The following is a 26,336-nucleotide window of genomic DNA, read 5'->3' as shown; positions in this document are numbered from 1 at the left end:
CCCTGGGCAACAGGTCACAACCTCATGGAAATAAATCAGCAATGACTACTAGAGCTGAAAGTCCTGCTACAGAATGGAAGAAGAGAAGACCTATTAAATGTTCGAGGAAGAATGACTGACTCCCCAGTTTTGAGGAAAAAAGAGGAAATGGGATGCCTCTGGCTCTCTGACTCTTTATCCTCCCAGAGGTATTTTCTTGCAGTACCAGAAGGGAAGCCAAAAGACAACCAAACACCCTATAGCTGTTTTAACCCATGGGTCCTGACCAAATGTTGGCTACAGGGACCTTCCAAGATTCAGAGCCACTTCTACTTAAATAAGCCAGCTAACTAATGACGTAGGGTTTTGGACACACAAGGGACAAGACCCACAAGGGTCCTGGTCATGTAGTGTGGGCTTTATGTACTCCTCACCTCCGCACGTCCTAGCCTTTGCTCATGCATGATTTCCTGAGTTTCTCTGTTTTCTCTCCTGGATCAATGTCCTTCGTGCCTGACCCCAAATCTGCACCTTTCCCCTAATGATTGCCAGTCTTGTGGCTAAACCTCACCAAAAGAACGGCACTGCACAATTTGTTTTTAATAGTAAATCTATTAAGTTAAACCACAGCATTTATTCATCTCAGCTTATCATTCATTGTATCAGAAACAACACCTGCATTACTACTGACTGCCCCCCACCCCAAAACCTACTTTGCCTTATCACTTGTCATCAGATCTATCAGGAGGAAGAAAGGGAAACTCTAGCCACAATTTTTGTGTTTTGTTTAAACAGAACTTTTGCATGCATCTGATATTAGATCTGATTACTATAATCTTTAAATCAACCTAAACCATTAAAGTCTAGGGTGAGAACACAGAAGAAATCAGAACTGTTGGTAATCTTCACCAACTAATTACTGATGGGTTTTTAAGAAAAACACCTGGCTAAAAGATCTTTATATGGAATTGTGTTTTGAACTCGGATAATGTTTATTTTCTCCTGCTTCATTTTGTACCAAGAAAGAATTTAATGTGGTCGGTTCTCTCAATATTATGAATTTAGAAATATATTGCTAGATACCATAATCCAAAGGAGCTGTTTCAAGGCAGGGGAAAATAAAGATGTTATGGAAATGAAGCCAACAGGAAGAACTGGCATTGTGAAGGGTCAAGGATGCCATAAGAGCAATGAATAGATGGGAGATGCAGGAGCAGACTGCAAATTTATTCCTTTTACCCTGACAGTCTGTGCTGACTCTCTATTTGCTCAACGGGATGCTGCAGGATTCATGAACCACTCAATAAAGCCAATTATGACTTCAAATTTACTTAGGTGAACTTTTGTTCTTTAACACAGGCTAGGGTTCAAATGTGAAACCTGATCTTCTCATCCAGCACTCTCTGCCCTTTAAGGGACCAGGACCATCATTTTTTGGACAGAATCACCTCCTACACTATCACAAGGTCACAAACTGAGAAGGGGAAATATTTCTTTTTAAAATATATGGTGAAATATAGGAACCACGTCCTTTTCATACTTACCAAAGGCTGGTGCGCTAGAAATAGCAACTGGTTGCTGTTTCATGACGGGGGGAAGTGCAGAAGGAAGTTGATATCCTTGCAGCTTGAGTTTGATGAGTTTCATAGCTATGGAAAACTCCACTTGATCCATTCGTCCATCATTGTTCATGTCAGCTAGCGCCCTGCAAACCAACGTCAAGGGCTAGGAATGACTCTGACCATAAACCACCACCACACCCACCAACCCCCAGAACGGACTAGTCAGGTCCCTTCATCCTCACCATGGAGACATGACATGCTATGCTATAGTTCTACTACATCTTTAAAGCTGTGAAAATTAAATGAGCTTAAGATGTGTTTATTACTTAAAGATGGTACTCAGACATAAATGGTCAAGTGCAACTTGCAATGAGTATTTTTGTCCCTGGAATTTAATTTTCCTTTTTTTTTTTTTTTTTAATTGAAGTAGATTTGTTACATTAGTTTCAGGTGCAATGAGTTTTAATGTATATTCTCTCAAATATGGGGTTTGCAAGTGGAAATGACTTTATGCAAACCACAACTGTGCATATTCACAATTAACCTCTCTGCATGAAAAATGTTCATCCAGATTTCATTTTAGTCTAAATATTAAACATGTTAAGATGCTTTAACTTATTCTCTATGTCTCTGCCTCTCTGTCTCTCATGAATAAAACCTTTATAAATAAATGAATGAATGAATGAATGAATGAATGAAATAAAGCAAGCCACATCTAGGTAGTGCCCAAAAGACAATTAACTTTCATAGAACATATCCTATATTGCCGGAGTTAACTCAGGGAAAGAAAACATGAAACACAATGAAAAGCATGACTTACAACAAAGGTTAAAAATCGTTGGTAGCACAGAAAGTTGTAAGAGTCAACACCATTCTTTTAGAAGTTAGAAAAAGTCATCAAGTGGGAGATAGGCTACAGAAATCACATTTGTGCTTCAGGCAGGAGCACACCGGGGCCCTCCTGCAGTCAATGATCCCCTTTGGCAAACCTCACCAGGCTAATCCAATTCCTTTCACCAATAGTGAGCCTGAGGCTCATTTTTCATATGGTACATGAATTAGTCATTCACATCCTTTGCTAATGTTTTTTGATGGACTGCATGTCATTTTCTTGTCAGTCTACAAGAGCTTACTGTATATTAGGTCTTCACTGTTTATCGGTCAATGGTGGACTTTTAAAATTTCATTAGTTCATTCATTTGTGAATAATATCTTTACCAATAGAAATTCTACAATTTTAAATCATATGATTTCACTTACATGTGGAATTCAAAAGAACGAAACAAACAAAGTAAAACAGAAACAGACATAAATACAGAGAAACTGGTGGTTGCCAGGGGAGCAGAGTGGGGAGATGCATAAAATAGGCAAAGGGGATTAAAAGGTACAAACTTCCAGCTATAAGATAAATTAAGTACACCACAGGAAATATAGTCAATAGTACTGTAAGAACTCTCTGATGACAGTTGGTAACTACACTCATCATGGTGATCATCTTGTAATGTACACAAATCATCAAGGCACATTATATGCTTGAAACTAATATAATACTACTTTAATTAACTAATTCAGCCTCTTCTCATGGAACTAAAGAATACTTTTGCTGTGTATTAAATGTTCATCTGAAGTGAAACCTATTTCTGGACTATCTACTCAGACCAATTCCCAGTTCAATATGACAATGATCTGATCACACTGGCTCCATGAATGTTCTGGTATCTGGCAAGACATAACTTCTTGGGGCGCCTGGGTAGCTCAGTTGGTTAAGCACCCAACTCTTGATTAGATCATTTTCTTCATGTAGTTACTTTTCTTTTTTAAAATATTTTATTGATTGATTGATTGATATGAGAGACAGAGGGTATGTGCAAGCAGGGGGAAGGGCAGAAAGAGAAGAAAAAAGAAAATCTCAACCATGCTTCATACTGAGCATACAGCCTGATGATGGGCCTGATCCCATGACCTTGATGATCATGATCTGAGCCAAAACCAAGAGTCGGACACTTAATGGAGACACCCAGATGTCCCAGTTACTTCTATTAAATGTATTCTTAGGAGTTTTATAAATTTCCATCATTATTTAAAATGGAACATTTCCCCATTTCCATATTTCAGTGCATTGAGAAAAATTTTACTTTTAATAATCATTTATGCTATATTCAGCTATCTTATCAAACTTCTATACATATTACTTCTTTAACCTAAAATCTCTTAGGTTTACTAGGTTTACCATCACATAACTAACAAAAAAGAGAGTTAACTTTCGTTTCCAATATTTATACACTTCCTCTTTTTTATTGGTCTTACTGTCTCTAAGACATCATTGAAATGTGTGAGCATCCTGCTAAGTTATGGGTTTCAGTGAAAGGGCTATAGTGTTTGTTTAGAATAATATTTGGTAGTGATCTTTAGAAAGTAACCTGATATATTTAAAAAGCTTCCTTTCTACATATTAGAAATAGTTACTATAAATAAATATATATATATAGTTTTTTTTTTTAAATCAAATGCCTACTCAGCATCTGCTGTTCTGATCACACTTCCTTTTATCTGTTGCTAAAATATTGAGAAAATGCCTTGATTCTGAACCAAACTTGCACTCCTGGCATTAACTCCAGTTGGCCAGAGTTGTAAATACATTGTGATATTCTATTTACTAAGATTTTGTTTTGATTTTTATACCTATATTCATAACAGAGACTGGTCTCTGGTTATTTTATTTTTAGAACTATCTTTCATGTTTTATAAAGGAAGTTAAATAGGTAAAATGAGAGGGTGAACTTTCTTTTTGCTTAGTTTTTAAAAAAGATATTCAGTTATATCAAGTGGTTCTTGGGAGAAAAAGAAAACTTGCCAATAATCAATGTCAACATGCATACTTAAAAAGAAAAATCAAGCAGAGTCTTACATTCTATTCCCCACATCACTGCCCACCCCCACCAAACACATTTTCTAATGAGAAACAAATATCTAATGTGGAATAATGACTTGTTGGGGGAGAGGAGACTTTCTAATATACTGTAAACTTCTAAAATAGAAGAATTTCATGTTTCTAAAAACCTTCCACTGACGTGCTTCAGTGGGAGAGGAAAGGAGACATGGAATTCTCAAATTCCAGATGAATGACTTTAAGCCACCCACCACAATCCCACATTTTTTTCTGAGAATTTTACGTGATCTTTCTTAAAACTTTTATTTCTCAACTAACAAAACATTAAATATTGGGACTCATCCATAGTGAAAACTCAAAGGACTTTATGCAAATACGATAGTTAATGCTACAAAGCTCAGCTTTCTCCCCACTCCCCTCTCCCAATGAAAGAGCTGGAATACTGGAAGAGCTGAAATTCTAGTTCTCAAGATTTCTCTGCAAAAAAGCCTCAGATCTGCCATCCACTTTCACTTCCCATCTATAGTTTACTCATTTCTAATAATCCCCCAAAAGACGAACTAAAAGCCTAGGAATCCTAAAATTAAATTCACAAAACTTCCAAGGTGAAAAAAATAACATGTGCAAAAAAGAAGTATATGTCAAATTATTGTATATGACTCTTAAAAACCAACTGATCCTAAATATATAGCATACATACATACATAGCAATAGGCAGAGCTGAAATGAGAGGGGGACCATAAGTATACTGAAATCTGAAGGGACAAATAAACCATGTATCACTCACACACACCATAGGTAGCAAAAAGTGTTGCAACTCCAAATGAAGGGAAATCTCGCCACATCTATAGAACTACCTAGGAGTTTACTCTTTGACCCAGCAAATCCACTTATAGCAATTTACCCTGAAGATACACCAAGAATATATGAAAAAAAAAACTATGTTTTAGCTCATTATTACATTATTGGAAATAACTGAAACACACAGGAGACTGGTTAAATACACTAAGGTGTATCTTCTACCATGGGTACCATGTTCCTGTAGGAAAAAAAGAGAGAGAGGGACATCTGGGTGGCTCAGTGGTTGAGGGCTGCCTTCAACTCAGGGCGTGATCCAATGTCTGGGGATCGTCCCACATCAGGCTCCCCGCATGGAGCCTGCATCTCTCTCTGCCTATGTCTCTGCCTCTCTGTCTCTCATGAATAAATAAATAAAATCTTTAAAAAGAGAGAGAGAGAGAGAGAGAGAGAGAGAGATCTATGGAATGATATGAGTGATTTCCAGAATGTGTTAAGTGAGAAAAGCAGAAGACAAAAGAACATTCATGTCTGGTAACCTTTTAAGTAAGAAGAAAGAGGAAGTAAAATAGATACGCACACATGATATATTATGAGGCTACTTTTTTCCACAAAAATAAACAGAGGAAGGATGATAAGAAACTAAATAGATGCACACAGGGATGAAGGGACAGCACAAGCAGTAACATTTCTGAGTTCCCTTTTGTTATAGTGTTGGCTTTTGGAACTTTGTTACTGTGTGACATATTTAGAAATAAAATTAAGTCCACAAAGAAAGGAGATCTCTAAACTGAATGAAAACAAAAACAAATGCTGTTGGTTTGATTTGTTTTTTTAACACAGGAGTAACAGAGTACTTCATGTATCCTCAGTCTATAACTGTAAGTACTCCTGAACTCCACAGTCTGCTTGTGCGGGTTGCAGACTTGAGTGTGGCAATGGTGAAAGTACTCCTTTGTTCTAGGTACCTCTGCTCCCACATCTCATTCCTGCCCTGGAGCTGGAAGCCTGTAGGTCTCTAGGGGCCCATCTCATCCACAGAGGATGCTCACATGATGCTCAGCGCTCAATGCACAGATCAATCCAGCCTATGCACTGATTCATTCATTCGTTCATTCATTCATTTATTCATCCAACAAATAATTTTTGAAGATACGGACCTACTGCAGTGTAGGCACTTCCTGAATTGGTGTTAGCACTATGAATAAGAAAGAGAAGGTTACTGCCCTCACAGAGATGGTATTTGAGTACAAGCAACCACTAAACAAGAAAACTAATCAAATTCTTCCCCATGATGGTTCATGCTGTTCAGAAATAAAATGAGGTCATGGGAAAGAGAAGATGGAGGGCAGGAGCAGGTGGGCAAACGGAACCACTTTAGACAAGTGGTCAGGAAGTACTTCTCTGAAACCTGAAGAGTAATCAGCTAGTTAGCTGTGTGAGAATCTTGAAAAACTGCATTACATATTACAGGAAGAGGAAATACCAAGTACAATGACCCAGAGGCAAGAAAGAGCCTGGCCCATTTAAGCAGAGAGAGAAGGTCAGCAAAACTAGAATACAAAAATTGAGGAAGAGAGGGGTGCAAAATAAGAGATGAAAAAAAGGCGAGAATCAGCTCAGGTTGGGCCTTGTAGCCTTGATAGATAGGACTTTCGGTTTTCTTCTCAATGGGGAGTTTAAAATGGATTTACTTTTTACAAAGAGAGTGTGGGTGCTATATGGAGAATGAAATCTAAACTTGGGGCAAGTGTGAAAGACTCCAGTTGAAATGGTGACCAGTGAGCCCAAGTGGGATGACAAATGAGGACAATAGCAACGGAGACAGGAAGAAATGGTCAGACTGGGGAGAAAAGTCTGTAAATGGAGCCAAAAGAATGCACTAATAGACTGAATGTATAGCTTGAGGAACAGAAAGGAATCAAGCATGCCTCCCAGCAGCTGGACAGATCCTCAATGCCATCCACTGAGGATGGATAGGATGAGAGACAGAGGGGATGAGGGATGAAGGGGACAAGGCATGGAAGAGAGGGGAACAAGAAGAGTCCAGGATGCCTAATTCCTTCCTTCCTTCCTCCGTTCCTTCCTTCCTTCCTCCCTCCCTTCCTTCCTCCCTCCCTCCCTTCCTCCATTCCTTTCTTTTTTTGTGAGTTTGGCAAATTAATCTTGCTGGGGGCTGAAGGCTCTTCTCACAGAAACACAGTAGTGTCCTAAGACACTAGATGTTATACAGCTGTTGGCCCTGCCCCCATGGCCCCATCCTTGAACAGATCACCAAGCTGTTCTCATATTTGCATTTATGTCTCTGGTTTCTGCCTTTTCTCCCAGAGTCCGCTTCTGGGTAGGCCTGCCTTCTCCTCATTTCTCTCCTTAGAAGACTCAAATCTCCATTTTTGTGGCCTCTACTGCCTCTGATGCGATAGCCTTCTTCTTTCAGCCTCTTTTTATTTCCTGGACCATCAAGGTTCCTGTCTGCCCCCCTCTGCTTTCTTCTCTTCCCTCTGCACACGTAGGCCAACACTGGAACAACTTTAAGTATCCAAAGTTGCCAAAATGATACAGGATGTTTGCCAGTTTCCTTCTAGTTCCTTACTAGTAAGACAATTTCTAGGAAGCTGTTCCACCTTTGGCCACTGTTACAATTTGGCATTACACACACTGACATGAGTCCATCCTCTGAGAATTCAGGTTTTCCTGTATTATTAGTTGGAAATTAGATTGGATAGATAAGGAGCTCCAAAGTATGAGTAGGTTATAGTTTAAAGTTCACAAACTAGAGGAGCTTGGGTGGCTTAGTTGGCTAAGCATCTGACTCTTGATCTTTGCTCACGTCTTGATCTCAGAGTTGTGTGTTCACGCCCCGTGTTGGACTCCACGCTGGGGATGGAGCCTACTTTAAAAAAGATAAATGAATATAAGTTCACTTATAGTGAACTGGAATATAATTTCTACCTGGCACAGAAATTGTACAGGTTTGTAACACATATTTCCCAGGAGTCCCTATCACTCATAGATATGAACTGATATCCACAGAATAGAAAGAAAGGCCCAGAGAGATAGAGAATATTATAGTTCCTCTCAATCCAAAATTTTCTTCTCCCCCATATGACTGACAAAGGGACTGCCCAAACTTTCTGACTCAAACCCATTCCTCTTTCTACCAAAAGGGGAATTGGTGTTCCCTGGGACCCCAGCAGAAAAACTATTAGGAAAACACAAGATTAACATGAGAGACAGGGAGTGAAAACTATTCCATTTGATCAACTGTTACTATTTATACATTTAAAAATCTAACTTTGAAGAGGTCAAGTATTTATTACTCAGGGTTACTAAGTGAGTAAGTATCAGAGGTAGAGCTGAAAGACAGATCTAACTCATACTTTGCACTACATTATTCCATCATCTTAGCAGGACATCTGCGGTTCATGAAATCAATGATTCCTCAAAGATTATTTCTTTTGAGAAAAGATACCTAGAGGCTTGCTTCCCTCCTCCCAATAACAATTCATGATAAAAGGAAAATACACCATCACAAATTCATTAAGAAAATATCAGCAAAAATTAGACAACAGTTTTGACTCAAGCAAGACTGCCAATTCATCACCTTTACTGTTAATAAAAACTTTCACCATAAAAATAGTAAGTTGGAAAAATGACCTTAATATGCTTAGCCAAAAACATTTTGGAAAGCTAACAACTGTCTTAATTGGGGGAAAAAAGTGAAATTTACTGGATAATACTTTATTTTTCTCCATAACACTTATTATCATGTGACAATTTTTATACTGCTATTAATTATATCCTTTCACCAGATTGCAATTTCTATGAAAGCAAAGATTCTATTTTGTTCACTGCTTTGTCCCAAGCACCTACAATAGTAACTGACCCATAGAAGACATTCAATAAATATTTTTCCATTGTTGAATGAAAAAATGGGAGATTTTCTCGCAGCAGATATCGTAAAACTGCTTCTTCAGGCAGCCCGGTTGGCTCAGCCGTTTAGCGCCGCCTTCAGCCTGGGGTGTGATCTTGGAGACCTGGGATCAAGTCCTGCGTTGGGCTCCCTGCATGGAGCCTGCTTCTCCCTCTCCCTCTTGTGTCTGTGCCTCTCTCCCTGTGTCTCTCATGAATAAATAAATAAAATCTTAAAACAAAAACAAAAACTGCTTCTTGAATGAACATTCATAAATTAGAAATATAGAAGCAGAATTCAATGGAAGAAGCTATGTCCAGTAAACAAAGGCCCTAGTGAGTGACCTTGATCGCCGGTGTGAAGTACAATCATACCAGAACACAAAGCAAAAGAAAGCTTCTTACAGTTAACACACATGTCCCGTGTCTCTCGAATTTAAACTCGGGCACTTAAGTGCCAGGTCAGTGCCCCCGTGCTCACATGAGCATGAGTTCTTGCTCTCCTCCCCTCTGCCTCCCCACCCCTTGCAAACCTTTCACTTTATTTTAAAAATAATTCCAAAACCTTGGTTATGTGACTTTCCCAGCTGAAAGTAGATCAGAAGTAAGAGCTAGAAGGGCATCACAGGAGGAGGCTCACCAATTGAAGAGACGGCCTGGCGGCCAATATGCTGACAACCAGGAAAAAACATAAAGCAGACACCAAAAAAAGCACAAGAATCTGGTATCATTTAGTTTCAATTCAAATTTACTCGTATACAAATAGATGTATTTCCCATGAGAGCTTTGCTATTCAGAACACAGTAAATGATTTTCATACTGATGACACTGGTCATCAAGCTTAGGCTACATTCTTTAGACTTTGCTTGAAGGCAAGAAGGGACAATGTTGATCTTTATCAATTTCCATTAAATTGTAAGAAAGGTCGATCATTTTGGGGGACAAGCAATTAGCTGGACAATTCAGTCATGGGGCCTACCCAGTCCCTCATGATGACACAGGTACCGTTTCGAGTTTCGTTTTGAGGGTCTATTACACATCCCACACTAAGTCCTTTATATACAGTTTCTCTGCTAATCTTCTCAACAACCCTGCCAGGAAAATATATCTGCCCATTTTCTAGATTAGAAAACAGAGGTCAGAGAGCATGAATACATGTTCAAATCATAAAGACCGAATGTAGTACAGCTGGAATTCAAACAAGGGTCTATGACTACAAACCCTGTGCTCTTTGTACTACGCAGAAAGATGCCCCCACAACACTAACAAGCCCTGGAAATGAATTATTAATTGCAAGAACTGCATGGTGCAGGAAAATGTGATTTCCTGGCAACAGACCTCAGCATGGCATAACCAAAATCATGAACCTAAAATCCAAAATTACATTTGCCACTCTTTTCTATGGTCCCTTTCTCTCCTATGAGCTCAAAAGACTGAATGCTTTTTTGTGATAGTTAATCAAGGAATTCAATGGTGTTTATTATGCCTTTACCTTGTACAACACTGTAATAAATACGAGTTATTTCACTCGCGGCCCTCCAATATTTCTTTACTTTTTAGTCAAATAACATACATGACCACTACATTATAAAGCAAGAAATGTGGGACATTCAGGTGAGTATGGGTGATGTAGATGAAGCTAAAACAAACTGATGAGAAAATATCAAACTGTTGATTTCTCCACTGGAAATTCAATTTTTTGATCCTGTAAATGTCACCACTTTTTCTTTTTTTCTCCTAACATTCCACATTAGAAAGATAATTTTTCAGAAGTATTCTCTGGTAAGAAGTAGTAGAATATTTCAGACTAGAGATTTATGTTTGCCTTCAAGATCTTAAGAAATGATACTACTGGAATATTTTATGTTACCTTCTGCTATGTGAAGTTCCAACTTACCATATCTGTGCTAAAACAGGTTGAGGTAACCCAGATTGAAAAAAAAAGTTTCTAGCTTGATCACCTGTAAATTAATTAGAAAAAGTTTCAGAAAAAAAACGAGCAGCTGACAGAGATTTTCTTATAGCACAATTATAAAAATAAGAAAGAGGTTAGTAATTCTGCAAATACTGAATTAAATATATGTTAAAAGCCAAATAGTTAAGTTTATAAGCAACAGCAAAATGAATCCATCAGATTCACTCATGAATTCACTGACTTTAGAACTTAACACTTTAAAAAAACCATCTCAAAAAAGGGACTATCATGTGATTGTCCACTTTAGTTCACCTGCTAATAATTAAGATGGGAATAAGTTGACAAATGACAAAGCACATCTACAGGGATCCTCAAGCAACTGATGACTCACACTTCTACTTTTTTAGGTTCTCTGCTATTCCTAATATCTACACTTCAAACTGTCAGTGTTTCTGCTACATTAATGGGGGAAAAGTAATGATTACACGAGTCACATCAACAATTAAGAATGAATTATTTAAAGAGAACTGTGATATACACACACAAAAACAAGTCACCAGGAAATCTAGATCCCATTTTTTCTAAAGCTATCTCCTGAAAAGTAACCAAACAAGGCAGGGCGCCTGGGTAGCTCAGTAGGTTAAATGACAGATTGACTCTTGGTTTCAACTGGGGTCATGATCTCAGGGTCCTGGGATCTGCCCCATTTCTGGCTCCTTGCTCAGCACAGTCTGCTTTTCCTCCCCTCCCTCAACTCATGCGCATGCTCTCTTTCACTCTCTCTCTCTAAAATGAATAAATAAATCTTAAAAAAAAAAAAACACACAAAAGAAAAGGCAAAGTACAAAAGGAACTTCAGGATATAACATGAGAATTCTGTTTGTTTTTTTTTAATATTCAGAATCTGTTCATTTATTTACATTTCCCAAACCAGTTCAAGATCAGAATTAAACAAACATTTTAGCTCAAGGACCACAGTTCATTGGTTTACTACTTAAAGAATATGATCCACTGACCTTTACCAATTCCCATCAGTGATATACCTAAAACAAGTGGCTTGATATCCGTTATAGAATGTAAACAGGTTTGAATGAAATATAGGAAAAGCAACTGAAAGAAAATAGGCCCAACACTAAGGCAGATGTCCCCTTGGTCATATGTGTCCACCTCAGGTTTGTGTAATAGATTTCCCACAGATATATGCACTACTGATAAGTAAAAACATAAAAATACTGATTCCGATTACCAGTAATAAATCCAGATATTGGCTTTAAACTATGGAACTGTTGATCATGCTTTGCTCTTTCTTCTACAGTTATGGCCCAGATATCCAGGCTGCCTACAACCCAAAGAAAAAACAAAGAAATTATTCAATGAGAAAAGAGTAACAAAGTGCTCACATGCATTATTTCCCTAGTACTTTCAGATTTTTTTTCAGTATGTTATCAATTATTTGATTAACATCAATTTGTCCTCAGAAATTATGCATATAAATTAGAAAATTAAGAGTAGGGATGCCTGAGTGGCTCAGTGGTTGAGCATCTGCCTTGGGCTCAGGGCATGATCCCGGGGTCCTGGCGGGGAACTTGCCTCTACCTCTGCCTCTCTACCTCTGTCTCCCATGAATAAATAAATAAAATCATTAAAAATAAAAAAAAATTAAAACAGGCAAAAATAAAAATGATACTGGCACATATTCTTTATTTTTAAAAAAACCTGTCCTATAATCTTATAGTTAGGAAGACTGTATAAAGACATAAGTTAATAGGCACTTATTTACATAAACTCAAGAAACAAGTGAATTTAAAACTACAATCTCAGGTTTATTAAATGTTACAGGAGAAAGTTATAAGAGAAGCAGTGCTTCACAATTCATATCCTATGTGATTCCATGAAATCTTTTTGGAATGACATATTGAAATACTACTGGACTGTGGTGATAATTACACAACTCTGTAAAGTTACTAAAAGCCAGTGACTTTTACAGTTAAAACTGGTGAATTTTATGATACGTAAAGTATACCTCAATAAAGATGCATTTAAAAGTGAGTATCCTGGAAAAAAAATAAAGGCAAACCAAAGAGAATGATATTTGGGTTCTCCTTCACTTTCAGCTCAAAGACTGACCAGATTGTCCCCCCCACACACTTCACTTTAGTCCTAGGTCTCCTCAATGTCATCAAAATAATTTTAGACTACACAGATGGAAGACCGTCAAAAGTTCAGATACTTTCCAAAAAGTTGGGAATAGGCCATATGTATGTTTCATACAAAATATGAATGTGACCAGCACAAAAGCAAGATGTCTGAACATCACACGTCCCCTCTATGTTGTCTGGTAGGACAGCAACAGGAAGGGTGGGATTTATTCAGTCACTGAAAACATTTACTGGCTGCCTCATATAGGCCAGGCACTGTGTCAGATATCAGAGACATCATAGTGCCTGAAACAGCTATGATCCCTTCACTCAGAGGCCTCATAATCCTGCAACTTGTACTGCCCTGTCAAATTTAAACCTAGAATTATAAACAAAAGCAAAAGCAAAAACACAACAGAACACAAACCTGCCCAGGAATTAACAAGAGGGATAAAAATAAAACAATAATGCTAATGGTTTTGAAAAGTTTACAGAGTTCTGTACTGGAATTTCACGGGGGCTTTAACAGATGTGATCAGAAGGGTGGTGATTTGTGCCTCACTCTCCTCATGACTGGATTAGACACAGTTGCCAAAAGACAAGTCATAATAATGGCACCTTCCCTTAAAAAAAAAAAAAAAAATTGGCCAGTAAGCAAAACTAATATTTAACACTTTTATCATAATATTAGGAAAAATTACCTGAAAAAAAACTTTTATGCAGATTGATACGTTTCAGGCAGATAAAGTAAAACAAACAAAAATGTCCTGCTTCCAATTCAGGCTTTGGGAAAAAATACAGAATAAACGACCCGGTCGCTTCCACAAGTACAATGCAAAGAGAAAACAGTGAAAGGCGCAGGAAACATGTGAACTGTGAGCAATGTTTGGATCCTGATTTGAACTGACACACCATAACAAAAAAGGTCTGAAGACCTTCAGGGAAACTATAACACTGATGTGATAGTTAAGAATATTATGGAATTACTGTGAATTTTATAGGTGTGATTAATGGTATCGTAGTTATGTCTTTAAGAGAGTTCATGTCTCTCAGAAACACACACTAAAATATGTGTGGATGAAATGATATGATGCCTGGGAGATGTTTCCAAGGAATCCAGATGAAACAATATTAAAAATATGGTCTCGGGCGGGTGCCTGGGTGGCTCAGTTGGTTAAAGGTCTGCTTTCGGCTTAAATCATGATACCAGAGTCCTAGGGTTGAGCCCTCATGTTGCCTAGGGCTCCCTGCTCAGCAGGGAGTCTGCTTCTGCCCTCTGTTTCTCCCTCTGCCCCTCCCCATGCTTGCTCTCTCTCAAATAAAATCTTTAAAAAAAAAAAAAATGTTCTCAGGGATCCTGGCTGGCTCAGTCGGTAGAGCATGCAACTCTTGATCTCAGGGTCATTGGGATGGAGCCTATTAAAACAAAAAGAAGAAAGTAAGTCTTGAATACATTAAAAAAAGAAAATCTTTAAAAACTTACCTCCAAAAGGTGTTGGAAACTGAGCCATGGTTCTGTCACTTTTACCTTGCTAATCGACGCCTGTAATTGAAACGCAACATTTAAGTTTCTGAAAATTTCATTCCTATATACTTATAAACACACTAAAACATTGTTTTCAATGATAAGAAACAGAGTAGTGCCAGCGCTGGGGAACAGCACCACAAATGGAAGTTACAAGGAAAAGGTTCATTCATTAATTTCTGAAGCTCCTTAGCGCCAGGTACACTGACAGGTACTGGGGAATGTTGATGCAAGACTCTGGAAACAAGAAGCTTTCATTGGATACTACTGGCTCAGGCCAGCCTGTGGTATCACTAATATTGTATTTGTTACTCTTTAAATATATGTTTTTCTTAGCCATCTACATATATACCAGCCCATCTACTTGGTGGTTGTAACACCGGCTTCTTTTAATGAGCACTTAGTACATGCTGCACACTGTTGTAGGTGCTTAATAGCTCTTCCTCCTTCATCATCACAGCCCTTATGATACAGGTGAGACAGACCAGTATTTCCACCCCTTATTCCAGAGGAGGAAAATGAGAATCAGATAGATGAAGTCATTTGAGCAATACCACACATTTGGTGACGGAGCACGATCTGAGCAGGGCCAGCAATCGCCACAGCCTGTGTTCCACTCCCGAAAAACACTGGTAATTTTGCAAAAGGTGGTAAATAATGTATAATGTACTAATGTCTGTCCAAAATACCCAACGCAACCCCAACACTCCAAAATCCCCATCAGGCATTATTTGTTCATGAACAGCCAATGTGAAACCAACCCTGTCTTCTTCCTCAACAAAAATACTCCAAAAGTAATGAATATTTTCATGATGCAAATAGTAGATGCAAATAGTTAAAAAAATGACTATTAAATATTTATAAACATTTAGATTTTTAAAATGACAGTCCCTTGCCCTAATACTCTTCAATTTCATATTCCAATCCGTCCATGGATTTCTTTTTTTTAATACTGCCAAAATCCCAGGGTCCTAGGATTGAGCCCTCAGGTTGCCTAGGGCTCTTTTATACTGCCAAAAGCTTTCTTGTCCTTAACTCTATTTCTAGTACTCTATTTTTTTTTCATAATGGGCACAACATCTTTTACCCTTTTGATGTGTTTTTGTTTTTGTGAGGAGGGTATTTTGTTCTTTAATTTTCTTTTCTTTAAAGATTTTATTTATTTATTCATGAGAAACAGAGAAGGGCAGAGACATAAGCAGAGAGAGAAGCAGGCTCCCTGCAGGGAGCCCAATGTGGCACTGGATCCCAGGACCCCAGAATCACGACCTGAGCCAAAGGCAGATGGCTCAACCACTGAGCCACCCAGTTGCCCCTGTTCTTTCATTTTCTTGCTTCTTATTCATTTAATTCCTGTTTTGTTTGTTGGTTGATTGCTTTGTGTCTCTCACTTTTGAGGCTTTCCTCATATATCTGGTGATCGACCCCTGGGTGCTCCTTCATACTTAAAAGTAAGGCATTAAAAAATGGGTGTGGGTGCCAGGTCTATTGACTGATGGGCTTCTATACACAATGGTCAAATGTGCCCAGTCACCTTTCACTGGGAGACCTCCAAATGTCAATATGCAGAGGTCTCTTTGTTGAAGTTGCTCAGTTTTGCCAGACAGAAGTGTATGGGAAGGTGCTGGCTTTGGAGGAGCAGAAAAGAAAGGAGAAAATGAAGGGGCCTACACTTCCATGTGTACACGAGCACATACTCCCTTTATTTTCAACCCCAAGCTCACTCTTCTGTCAGGAGCATCTCTGGTTCTAATGCTCTCATCCCATCTCCCCAGGAAAAATGGGACTGAAGAAGTCACCTATCTCCTGGGAATGCAGGAGAAGACATCCCAAAAGATCTCGATACAAATTTTTAAAGAATTTCCATTTCACCTCCAAAACTGACCTCTGCCTGCAGCAGCCACCAAACACTCTGAAGCCTATCAAGACATTACTGGAAACAGCTGACTTGTACCCCATCTCATCTATATTGTCTCTCTGCAGGCATTAGGTTGCACCTTTCTCTAAACTCACTTACCACTCCATTCACTCTTTGGTTCTAGAAAATTCTTAAAACCCTTTGTTCACTATCTTTTCCATTCTATCTTTCTCCCTGTGAGTTAATATCTGCTAGGTTTCCTTTGTGTTCATTGCAGACTTTATGGAAGAAAACACATGTGGTCAAGCTGCCATATTTAAGTGAGGGTCTCTGGATCCAGTTCTGAAGCAGGCTACTTCTCACTGCCAATTCTCTTTAGAAACTATGACTGCTATTCTCTTTTCACTATTTCTCATTCAATACATTGTGTAGGGAAGCTTGACAATTTTCCAAAAAAATATATTTTTAAAGATTTTATTTATTTATATGAGAGAGAAAGACAAAGGATGGAAGGAGGAACAGAGGAAGAGGGACAAGCAGACTCCCAACTGAGTGTGGAGCCTGACAAGGGGCTTGATCCCAGGACCCTGAGATCAAGACCTGAGCTAAAATCAAAAGTCACTCAACCAAATGAGGCACCCTGATAATTTTCCAGAAAATTTTAATGTGTTTCATCTTACTTAATCTTCATAATGCTCTTAAAACTGACAGATCATACCTCTTTTTTGTTGAGCTTTACAAAAGCAGTAAGCTCTTATTCCTAAAAGCAGAGTAATGCAAATATTTCATATACATAATATGAGAAAACATTCTGTCCTGATCTATTTCCATTCTTTACTATTTATTGCAAAATAAAGTTATTGATTTAACTATCTTCTTGGTACCCAGCCAATTTACACATTTTCTTATCCGTCCTAAGTCTCTCAGATGAGTCTCTCGGGTTTTCTAGATCTATATCCTCTGGGAATAAAGAATTTAAGCTTATGTTATTTGCCTAAACCAATAAAGCTAAGCTATACAATAGCTGGGACAGCAGGAATTTTTATATTGCCCCTGACTTTCATGGTGATGGTTTTGGTATTTCACAACTAATGAAATAGGTTTTGAATAGTTATGTTTGCTGTTGTATTCTGGTAAATAGCTTTTACCATGTTTAGGCAGTTTCCTAGTATTATTTGACTTAAAGTTTTCATTAGAAATGACTGCTAAATTTGTTCAGAGTGTTTAATAAGATGACCATGTATTTCTTTCTAAAGTAGCATACTAAATTATAGTAATATATTTCTAGTACAAACTATCCTAGAATTTATGTAAAAACCCAACTTAGATATGCATGTCACTCTTTTACTACATAACAGGATCCAATTTGCTCGTATTTTTCCTTTAGAATTTTTGCTTAAGTGTTTTTTAAAATATATATTTATTTATTTATTTATTTATTCATGAGAGACACAGAGAGAGAGAGAGAGAGAGAGAGAGAGGCAGAGACAGGCAGAGGGAGAAGCAGGATCCATGAAGGGAGCCCGATGTGGGACTCGATCCCAGGACTCCAGGATCACGCCCCGGGCCAAAGGCAGAGCCATCCAGGCATCCTTTAAGTGTTATGTCTTAATTCTATGCAACAGAGAATCTAGAGAAAATGGATGTATTTCTACTTCACTGTATATTTCCAAAATGATCTTTTAAAAAGGCATAATACCAAGAAATAACTGGAAATGTAAAGATGTAACAGTAAAAAGATCCCAAGAAAAAATAATCTTAGGGGTGTGTTTGAGCTAGCCTTCAAGGAACAAATAGTCCTTTTACTAAAACCATTCCTGGAGAAAGATCAAATAAATAGTCCTCAATTCAGGTTATGAAATTAGCATCATCGATACTAATCCATAATAATAAAAGTATAGACTACTGTCACTGTTCTGTAGATAAAATAATTATATGCCTCACTTTAAATATTTCACAGCTATTGTGAAAGAATCACAGACAAAGTATAACAAGCCCTAGGTTCCAAAGGATATTATAATCATCATCAGCTCCTTGTGAGGCATTTAAGAGCATTTGCTGTTTACCATTCTTCCTAGATTTCAGGAAATAATTCCCCATCCTCTGTGAACCTTTTCTGCAAAAACATTCACCTATTACGAACATTAGATAAACCCTGTCTTCAGGCCCTTTTACTCCCTCCCTCTCTGCTTCCCATTCATCTTATATCCATTAGTGACAACGGAATGCACTGCAACCCCAGCTTGTGCCTGACACCTGTCAACTAATGCCCTTCTGTCTCTTTCCCCCTCATTTAAAAGCCCTGTTCCTTAATTGTCACTGGTCTCAGTTGGATACTGGTAAGAATGGACCTAATAAAAACTAAATCACCTTGAAGTATGAAGAAGATATATCTCCTAGACTTATTTACTAACACAAAAGTCCAAATGCTGCCTTAAGGATAAAGTTGGAATAGTCCCACATACATTTCTTTTAACCACAGGTACTTCAAATGCCATTCACAGCTAGGTTCCCCTCAGACCCAAGACAAAGATAGTAACACAGAGATGAAGCAAACGAATCGAATCTTACAATCCCACCTTCTTTTCAGTTCTATGCTATACAGACGAAACATGGTGATAACATCTTGGTTCAAGATATTTTGTTACTATTTTTATATATATTGGTTGCATGTATTACTGTAATTTGAAAAAATAAAATAATTTATGAAAACAAATACCACATATCTAAGATTTCTAAGTGTCAAAAATCAGAGTTCTAGTTTGGCTATGGTTATATATATATATATATACACACACACACACACACACACACACACACACACGCCCACTACAATTCCTGTCCCACTTAAAACTAAAAACTGGGCAAAAAGTTTAAAAAGCAACTCCCTGAAGACAGTAAGAAGTAAAGAAAAGTAGATTTTAGAAGAGAGGCAAAAGCTCCCCTCACTTTGTTCACTTTTCTCTAGTAGCTATGCCCCAAGGGTGGGCCCAGACATGAAGTTACACAGTGAAGCTGAGGTGCAAACAGTAAAGCTCTGATAGAAACCCAGTCCTTCTGGCCAAAGGAACTAAAAAAAAAAAGGGCCTCTGTGGGCAGGGAGTGTGAGGATCACGTAATTCTATAAATGAACTCCCATGAGACTCAGGCTCACACCTGAGCTGCAGGACAAAACAAAAGCAGCACAGCAAAAGTCTCGAAAACGGATCTGACAATGGAACCTCTGTGTGCCAACAGCAGACAGAACTTGTAGTTTGAAACTAATCAGGATGAAGACCTGCTCAAACAAACACTGGCACTGTGCAGGGGATTACCACAGCGCACAGAACCTAACAGGAAATCCACAATATCCAGGATGTAATCCAAAATTACTCGACATACAAAGAACCAGGAGAATCTCACAAATTCTCAAAGAAAGTTTGTAATCTCAACAGATCCCAAATCTTAGATTATACAAATACTGAAATAATCACAAAGGCTTTTTAGAGCAGCTATTATCCCTATGTTCCATGAGGTAAAGGTAAACACAAATAAAATGAATGAAAACACACATGGTCTCCGCAGAGAAGAGAAAGCTAGTTTAAAAAGAGCAGCCCCGGGTGGCTCAGCCGTTTAGCGCCGCCTTCGGCCTAGGGTATGATCCTGCAGACCCGGGATTGAGTCCCACGTCAGGTTCCCTGCATGGAGCCTGCTTTCTCCCTCTGCCTGTATCTGTGCCTCTCTCTGTATGTTTCTCTTGAATAAATAAAATCTTAAAAAAAAAAAAAATCAAATGGAAATTTTTGAGAGAAACTTAGACCTTCAAGAATGAAGAGCAACAGAAATGGTAAATATCTAGGTAAATATAAAATTATATTTTTCTTAAAAGCTCCATAAGATATGTAGACTGTTGAAAGAAAATATTGTAACACTGTCTAGCAGGGCTTTCAATGTATATTAATGTAATACCTAGGATAACTTTAATAGAAAGGTCTATGGAGTAAGAGTAAGGGCCTTATATGGTTGCAAGCCTTCAGCATTTTATTTGAAGTAACATAATATTACCTCTAAACGAAATCTAAGAAAACTAGATAGATATATATTTAATCCCTATAGTACTTCAAAAAATAAAAATAAAAACACAGAAATATATCCAAAAAGTCAATAGATAAATGAAATTGAATATTAAAAATTACTCAAATAATTTTTAAAAGGCAAAGAGTAGAAGAATAAAAAACAGAGAGAATAAACAAAACAATCAATAAAATGGCAGATCTAATTATAACATACCAATAATTACATTAAATGTTAATGGTCTCAATACTGAAGAAGATAACAGCTGAGGGGAAAAAAGCAATGTAAACTAGAAGTAGAAAGAAGGAAATAATAAAGATAAGAGCAGATTTTTAAAAATTGTTTTTAAAAGACAATAGAAAAAATTAATGAAACCAAAATCTGGTTCCTTGAAGAAAAAAAAAAGACAAACCCTTACTGAGACTAATTAAAATAGAGAAGACAAATCAGATCAAAATTACCATCAATCCTACATTAAACATTAAACATTCAAAGGGTAAGAAACACTAAAAATAACCTTATGACAACAAATTTGACAATATGAATGAACAAATTCTTGGAAAATAAAACTTACTAAAATTGATTCAAGGAGAAAAAGAATAATATCCAAATATTCCTATGTTTATTAAAGAACTGATTTTATTAATAGAACCCAACAAAGAAAACTGCATTCTCAGATGGTTTCACCAGTGAATTCTATCAGTCAAGGAAAAAACAATACAAAAACTATGCAAACTTTTTCAAACAACAGAAGAATCAGTGCCCAACTTGAGTTTTGAAGCCATTATAATTCTAATAACCTGACAGATATTACCACAAAAAAATTATAAGACCCTAAGTAGTACAGATGCCAAAATCCTTCAGAGAAGATATTAAAAACTGAAACTTAATAATACATAAAAAGGATAATAAAATGACCAAGTAGGGTTTATCCCAGAAATGCAAGATTTGCTTACATTGCTGATAATCAGTTAATATAATTTACCATATCAAAAGGATAAAGCAAAAAACCTCAATATGATTATTTCAATAAATGTGGGGAGAAAAGCTTTTGACAAAAACTCAAACCCAATAATGATAAAAATTCTCAGAAAACTAGGATTAGCAGGAACCTTCCTCAGACACAGAACACCTATGAAAACTGACAGCTAACATCATAACTAATGGTTTAAGACTGAATTTCTCCCAATGAGATAAGAAGTAAGGGATATCTGCTTTTATCACTCCTATTCAACATTGTTCTGGAGGTTCTAAGCCTCTGAAATAAGGTATGAAAAACAAAAATAACAGCCAAAAAGATTGCAAAAGAACAAAATAAAACTCTCTGTACTTACAGAAAATCCCAAGGAATCTACTAAATACTATAATAAGTAAATTTACCAAATTCTGATTTTGTGTGATATAACAAAATTGCAAGATAGAAAGTTAATATACTGGAAACAAATGATTGGAAAGTGAAATTAGACAAACAATCCTATTTACAGTAGAGTGCCAAAAAAAATGCACACTTCTATGTATAAATTTAACAAAAGACATCTAGGGATGCCTGGCTGGCTCAGTCTATAAAGCTTGTGACTCTTGATCATGAGTTCAAGTCCCACGTTGGGCATAGAGCTTACTTAAAAAATAAAACAAACAAAGCAAAAGAAAACCAAGGCATCTACATTGAACACTACAAAATACTGAGGTGGGGGAATAAAGACCAATATAAAGAGAGATGTACTAAGTTCATGGATTGGAAAATTCAATATTGTTAAAACTGCAATTTTTTCCAAATGGGTGTGTATATTCAAAGCAATTCTAATAAAAACTACAGCAGGCTTTTTAGTAGAAACGAAATAAGCTGATATTAAATTTACATTGAAATGAAAAAGACCTAGAATAACCAGAGCAGTTTTTAAAAAGAACAAAATTGGATAATTTACTCTACCTGATTCCAAGATTTACTATGAAGCAACAGTAATCAAGACCTTTGGAACAGGTATAAAGGGAGACACACCAGATCAATGGAACAGAAAACAAGAGTTCAGAAATAGACTTATACATGTTTGATGAATTCATTTTTAGTAAAGAAGCAAAGGCAAATCACTGGAGAGAAAAAAAAAAAGTCTTTTCAACAAACAGAAATAGATTAATGGGATGCCCATGTGGAAAAAAAGAAAAAGAACACTGATCTTAACTTCATATTATACATAAAAATTAACTCAAAAAGGGTCAAAATTTTAAAATTTAAATTTGAACTAATTTAAAACCATACAGTTTAACATTAAAATTCTAAAAGATGGGAGAACACCTTCATAACCTTAGGCTAGACAATAATTTTTTAGGACACAAATTGCATGATTTATTTACAAAAAGGGAAGGGTGGGCTTCATCAAAATGAAAGTAAACTCTTCAAAAGTACCCTTAAAGGGTAGCCTGGGTGGCTCTGTGGTTTAGCGCCGCCTTTGGCCCAGGGCATGATCCTGGAGACCCGGGCATGGAACCTGCTTCTCCCTCTGCCTGTGTCTCTGACTCTCTCTCTCTGTCTCTCTCATGAATAAATAAATAAAATTTAAAAACAAAACAAAACAAGTACCACTAAAAAGACAAAAAGGCCAGCCATAAAGAAGGAAAAAAAAATTGCAATACAATCATCAGAAAAAAGAACTATATTCAGAGTATATAAGGAACTCTTACAACTTAAAAATAAGAAGAGTATTTGCTTATAGTTCACCAGAGCTTGCTTAACCTGAATTGCATTTCTTCTATTCCACAATAAGTACTTTTTTTTTACTTTATTATTATTATTTTAACCATATCAGCCAATAGCGAAGCACAGAACTTCACAGTGGTTGTTTCTTTCTTTTTTTTTTTTAAGATTTTATTTTTATTCATGATAGACAGGGGTGGGGGTGGGAGTGTTGCAGAAGCAGGCTCCATGGGGGGAGTCTGACACGGGAGTGAATCCCAGGACTCCAGGATCACGCCCTGGGACAAAGGCAGGCGCTAAACCGCTGAGCCACCCAGGGATCGCCTTTTTTTTACTTTAAAAAAAAATTTGAGTCAAACAACTCAGTGAGAAAATGGTCAAAAGGTATGATCAGACACTTCACAAAATAATTTATAGAAAAGGCCAAATTAACACATGGAAGGATGCTCAACATTAGGGAAATTAAATTGCAACAATATGCCACCATATTTACACTAGGGTGCCAAACACGAAAAAGACCGACCATACCAGGTGCTAGCAAGGATCCTCATGTACCGCTGACAGGAATATAAGATGGGTACAACCACATGGAAAAATATACTTTTCTTAAAAAGTTTTACAAGAGTGCCTGGATGGCTCAGTTGATTAAATGTTTGACTCTTCATTTCTGCTGGGATCTTGATCTCAGGGTCATGAGTTCAAGCACTGCGCATTAGAGAGCTCTCCATGTGTTGCCCAGCATGAAGCCTACTTAAGAAAGAAAAAAAAATGTTGTACAGTCCATTGGACTTAGCCACTTTAATTCTAGGTATTTAGCTAAAAGAAATGAATTTTTATGTCCACACAAAGATTTCTATACAAGCATTCACAGGAGTATTAATTTTAGAAGCCAAAACTGGAAACCCAAATGTCAGTCAATTGATAAATGGATAGGTAGTGACCTATCTGTTAACACTACCTAGCAATAAAAAGGAACCAACTGGTGCTACAAGCTGTAATATGCATGAATGTCAAATTACTATGCTAAGCAAAAAAGCCATGGATGTACATATATACTATATAACTACATTTCTGTAAAAATTCTAGCGAATATAAACTATAGTGACAGAAAACTATTCAGGACTCGGCAGGAGATGTGAGTAAAGGAAGGGACAGGTTACAAAGGTATAATGAGGCACAAAGAAACTTTGGGGAAAGGTGATGGTTTCATAGGTAATTATATATATCAAAACTGATCAAATAGCAAACTTTAAACATATGGAGTTTAGTATAGTTAAATTATATCTTGATAAAGTTGAAAAGAGTCACAAGCCGTACACACAAAAATCCCTATGAATAAAAGTCAAGAGTTTTGCAACCCTAACAGTTCAATACAAATTAGAATATCTATGTTGGAATATCATGTGAGAGAGGTACTTATTCCCAATAACTCCTGAGAAGTATTTTATCATTAAAAACAACAAAAAAGCAACTTTAAGTTCAACTTAAAAACTTAATTGAAGGGGGATGCCTGGGTGGCTCAGCAGCTAAGTGTCTGCCTTTGGCTCAGGGAATGAGCCTGCTTCTTCCTCTGCCTAGTCTCTGTCTCTTTGGGTCTCTCATGAATAAATAAATAAAATCTTTTAAAAAACCTGAAGAGACAGAACAAATGACAAACAAGGGTTTTGGGCAAGAATATTTAATATAATTAAGTGATAGATATTTGGTTATTATTATGAATCCTTAATAACATTATTTAGTAAGGATGACAAAGAGAAGATTTATTTTTAAGAAGTTTTTTTATTTTTTACAGAGCTGGGGTGGGATGGGGATAGTCTACATTAATTGAAACCAAAATGCTTTACCAGAAAATAGAAAGTACTCATCTTAATCTTAACATGTCCAGTGTATTTTGTAATGAATGCTTTTGCTAAATACACAAAGGCCAGTGGGTTTTCCAAATACTTTCATGACCAAATAATAAATGCACGTAACAGCTATATTTTGAATTTCAATTTTACTGAAGTGGGGAAAAAAGTCTAGAAAGTGTAGGATAAAAGCCAGGTATTCTTACAAATGTCATCAATTAAAAACTGGTTCATCTTTTAAAAAAATTAAAAAATAAAAAGATAATAAAACTAGTCAATCTCTGTAACCACAGATCAAATTCTGCATCTATCCTAATGTAGATTAAGTAAAAAAAAAAAAAAAGAAAAGAAAAAGAACATCAAAGTATTTTTAAGTATATAAACAAAATTAGAATACGATGTAAGAGTAGACATGAATGAAGCCTCACAGAATCAGCATTTGGTTTGTGTGAGGAAAATATACATACCCCCAGAGGCAAATCATAAAAGCTTTTCGGAAAAGAAATGCATTCACTGCCATAACTATAAAAATAAATTAAAATATATCGTTAAAACACAAATTTAGAATGATAGGAGAGATATAAACTTCAGTCCTTCCATCTCTAAAGTAATAACATTTGGGCTAGATATTTTAGTAAAGCCTTTTCATTCAAATTTCCAGAGTATAAATCCTTTCTAGATGTAGTCAAATTTTCAAATGTTAAGATAACTGAAAAAGAGTTTTTTGACTGTTGAGTCTGAGCATTAGCATATTTAACATTTTCATATTCTTCTCATTTATGATCAGATAATCATTTCTATTTAGATATTATTTGAAGATAAGCCTTTATACCTTTCAAAGATCTTCTCTCTTTAAAGTCTTCCTCATTTACTCAGAAAAAGGTTTTATTCCCACAGACAACATAAAGCTATACTAATCTAATACATAAACAACAGGCTTGTATCAGTAGTTTTTATCTCCTCATTGAAACATGTCAAGGTTATCCTAAAAGAGCTGATTTCTAAATCCTCATCTCATTCAAACGATATCATGAAGCTCTACTCCTAGAATCAAAGCTAATGGTCTACACATTATGCCAAGATTATGGAGTCTGCTTATGTGAGGAATAATTAGCATGATCCTTGCTATTAAGATGTTTACAGGAGCACCTGAGTGGCTAAGTCAGT

At 36.7% G+C, this 26,336-nt stretch overlaps 1 protein-coding gene across 4 annotated transcripts in view; it reads right to left on the bottom strand.

Moving 5' to 3' along the window:
- The window catches only part of ITSN1 (intersectin 1), a 216,349-nt gene that overhangs the window by 133,514 nt on the left and 56,499 nt on the right, over positions 1 to 26,336 (bottom strand). For all 4 annotated transcript variants that reach the window (XR_005382307.1, XM_038581402.1, XM_038581401.1 and 1 more), the window contains exons 2-5: positions 14,678 to 14,737; positions 12,303 to 12,395; positions 11,039 to 11,102; positions 1,524 to 1,684 (exon numbers count right to left, since the gene is read on the bottom strand). Coding sequence is in view for 3 of the 4 variants with exons in the window: in XM_038581402.1 (XP_038437330.1) it covers positions 1,524 to 1,684; positions 11,039 to 11,102; positions 12,303 to 12,395; positions 14,678 to 14,705 (346 nt within the window). In the remaining variant the exon portion in view is untranslated. The remainder of the gene's footprint in view (positions 1 to 1,523; positions 1,685 to 11,038; positions 11,103 to 12,302; positions 12,396 to 14,677; positions 14,738 to 26,336) is intronic.

Source organism: Canis lupus, chromosome 31 (genome assembly GCF_011100685.1).
Source record: "Canis lupus familiaris isolate Mischka breed German Shepherd chromosome 31, alternate assembly UU_Cfam_GSD_1.0, whole genome shotgun sequence".
In the NCBI taxonomy this organism is placed as follows: domain Eukaryota; kingdom Metazoa; phylum Chordata; class Mammalia; order Carnivora; family Canidae; genus Canis; species Canis lupus.
This window is presented reverse-complemented; position numbering and strand designations above follow the sequence as displayed.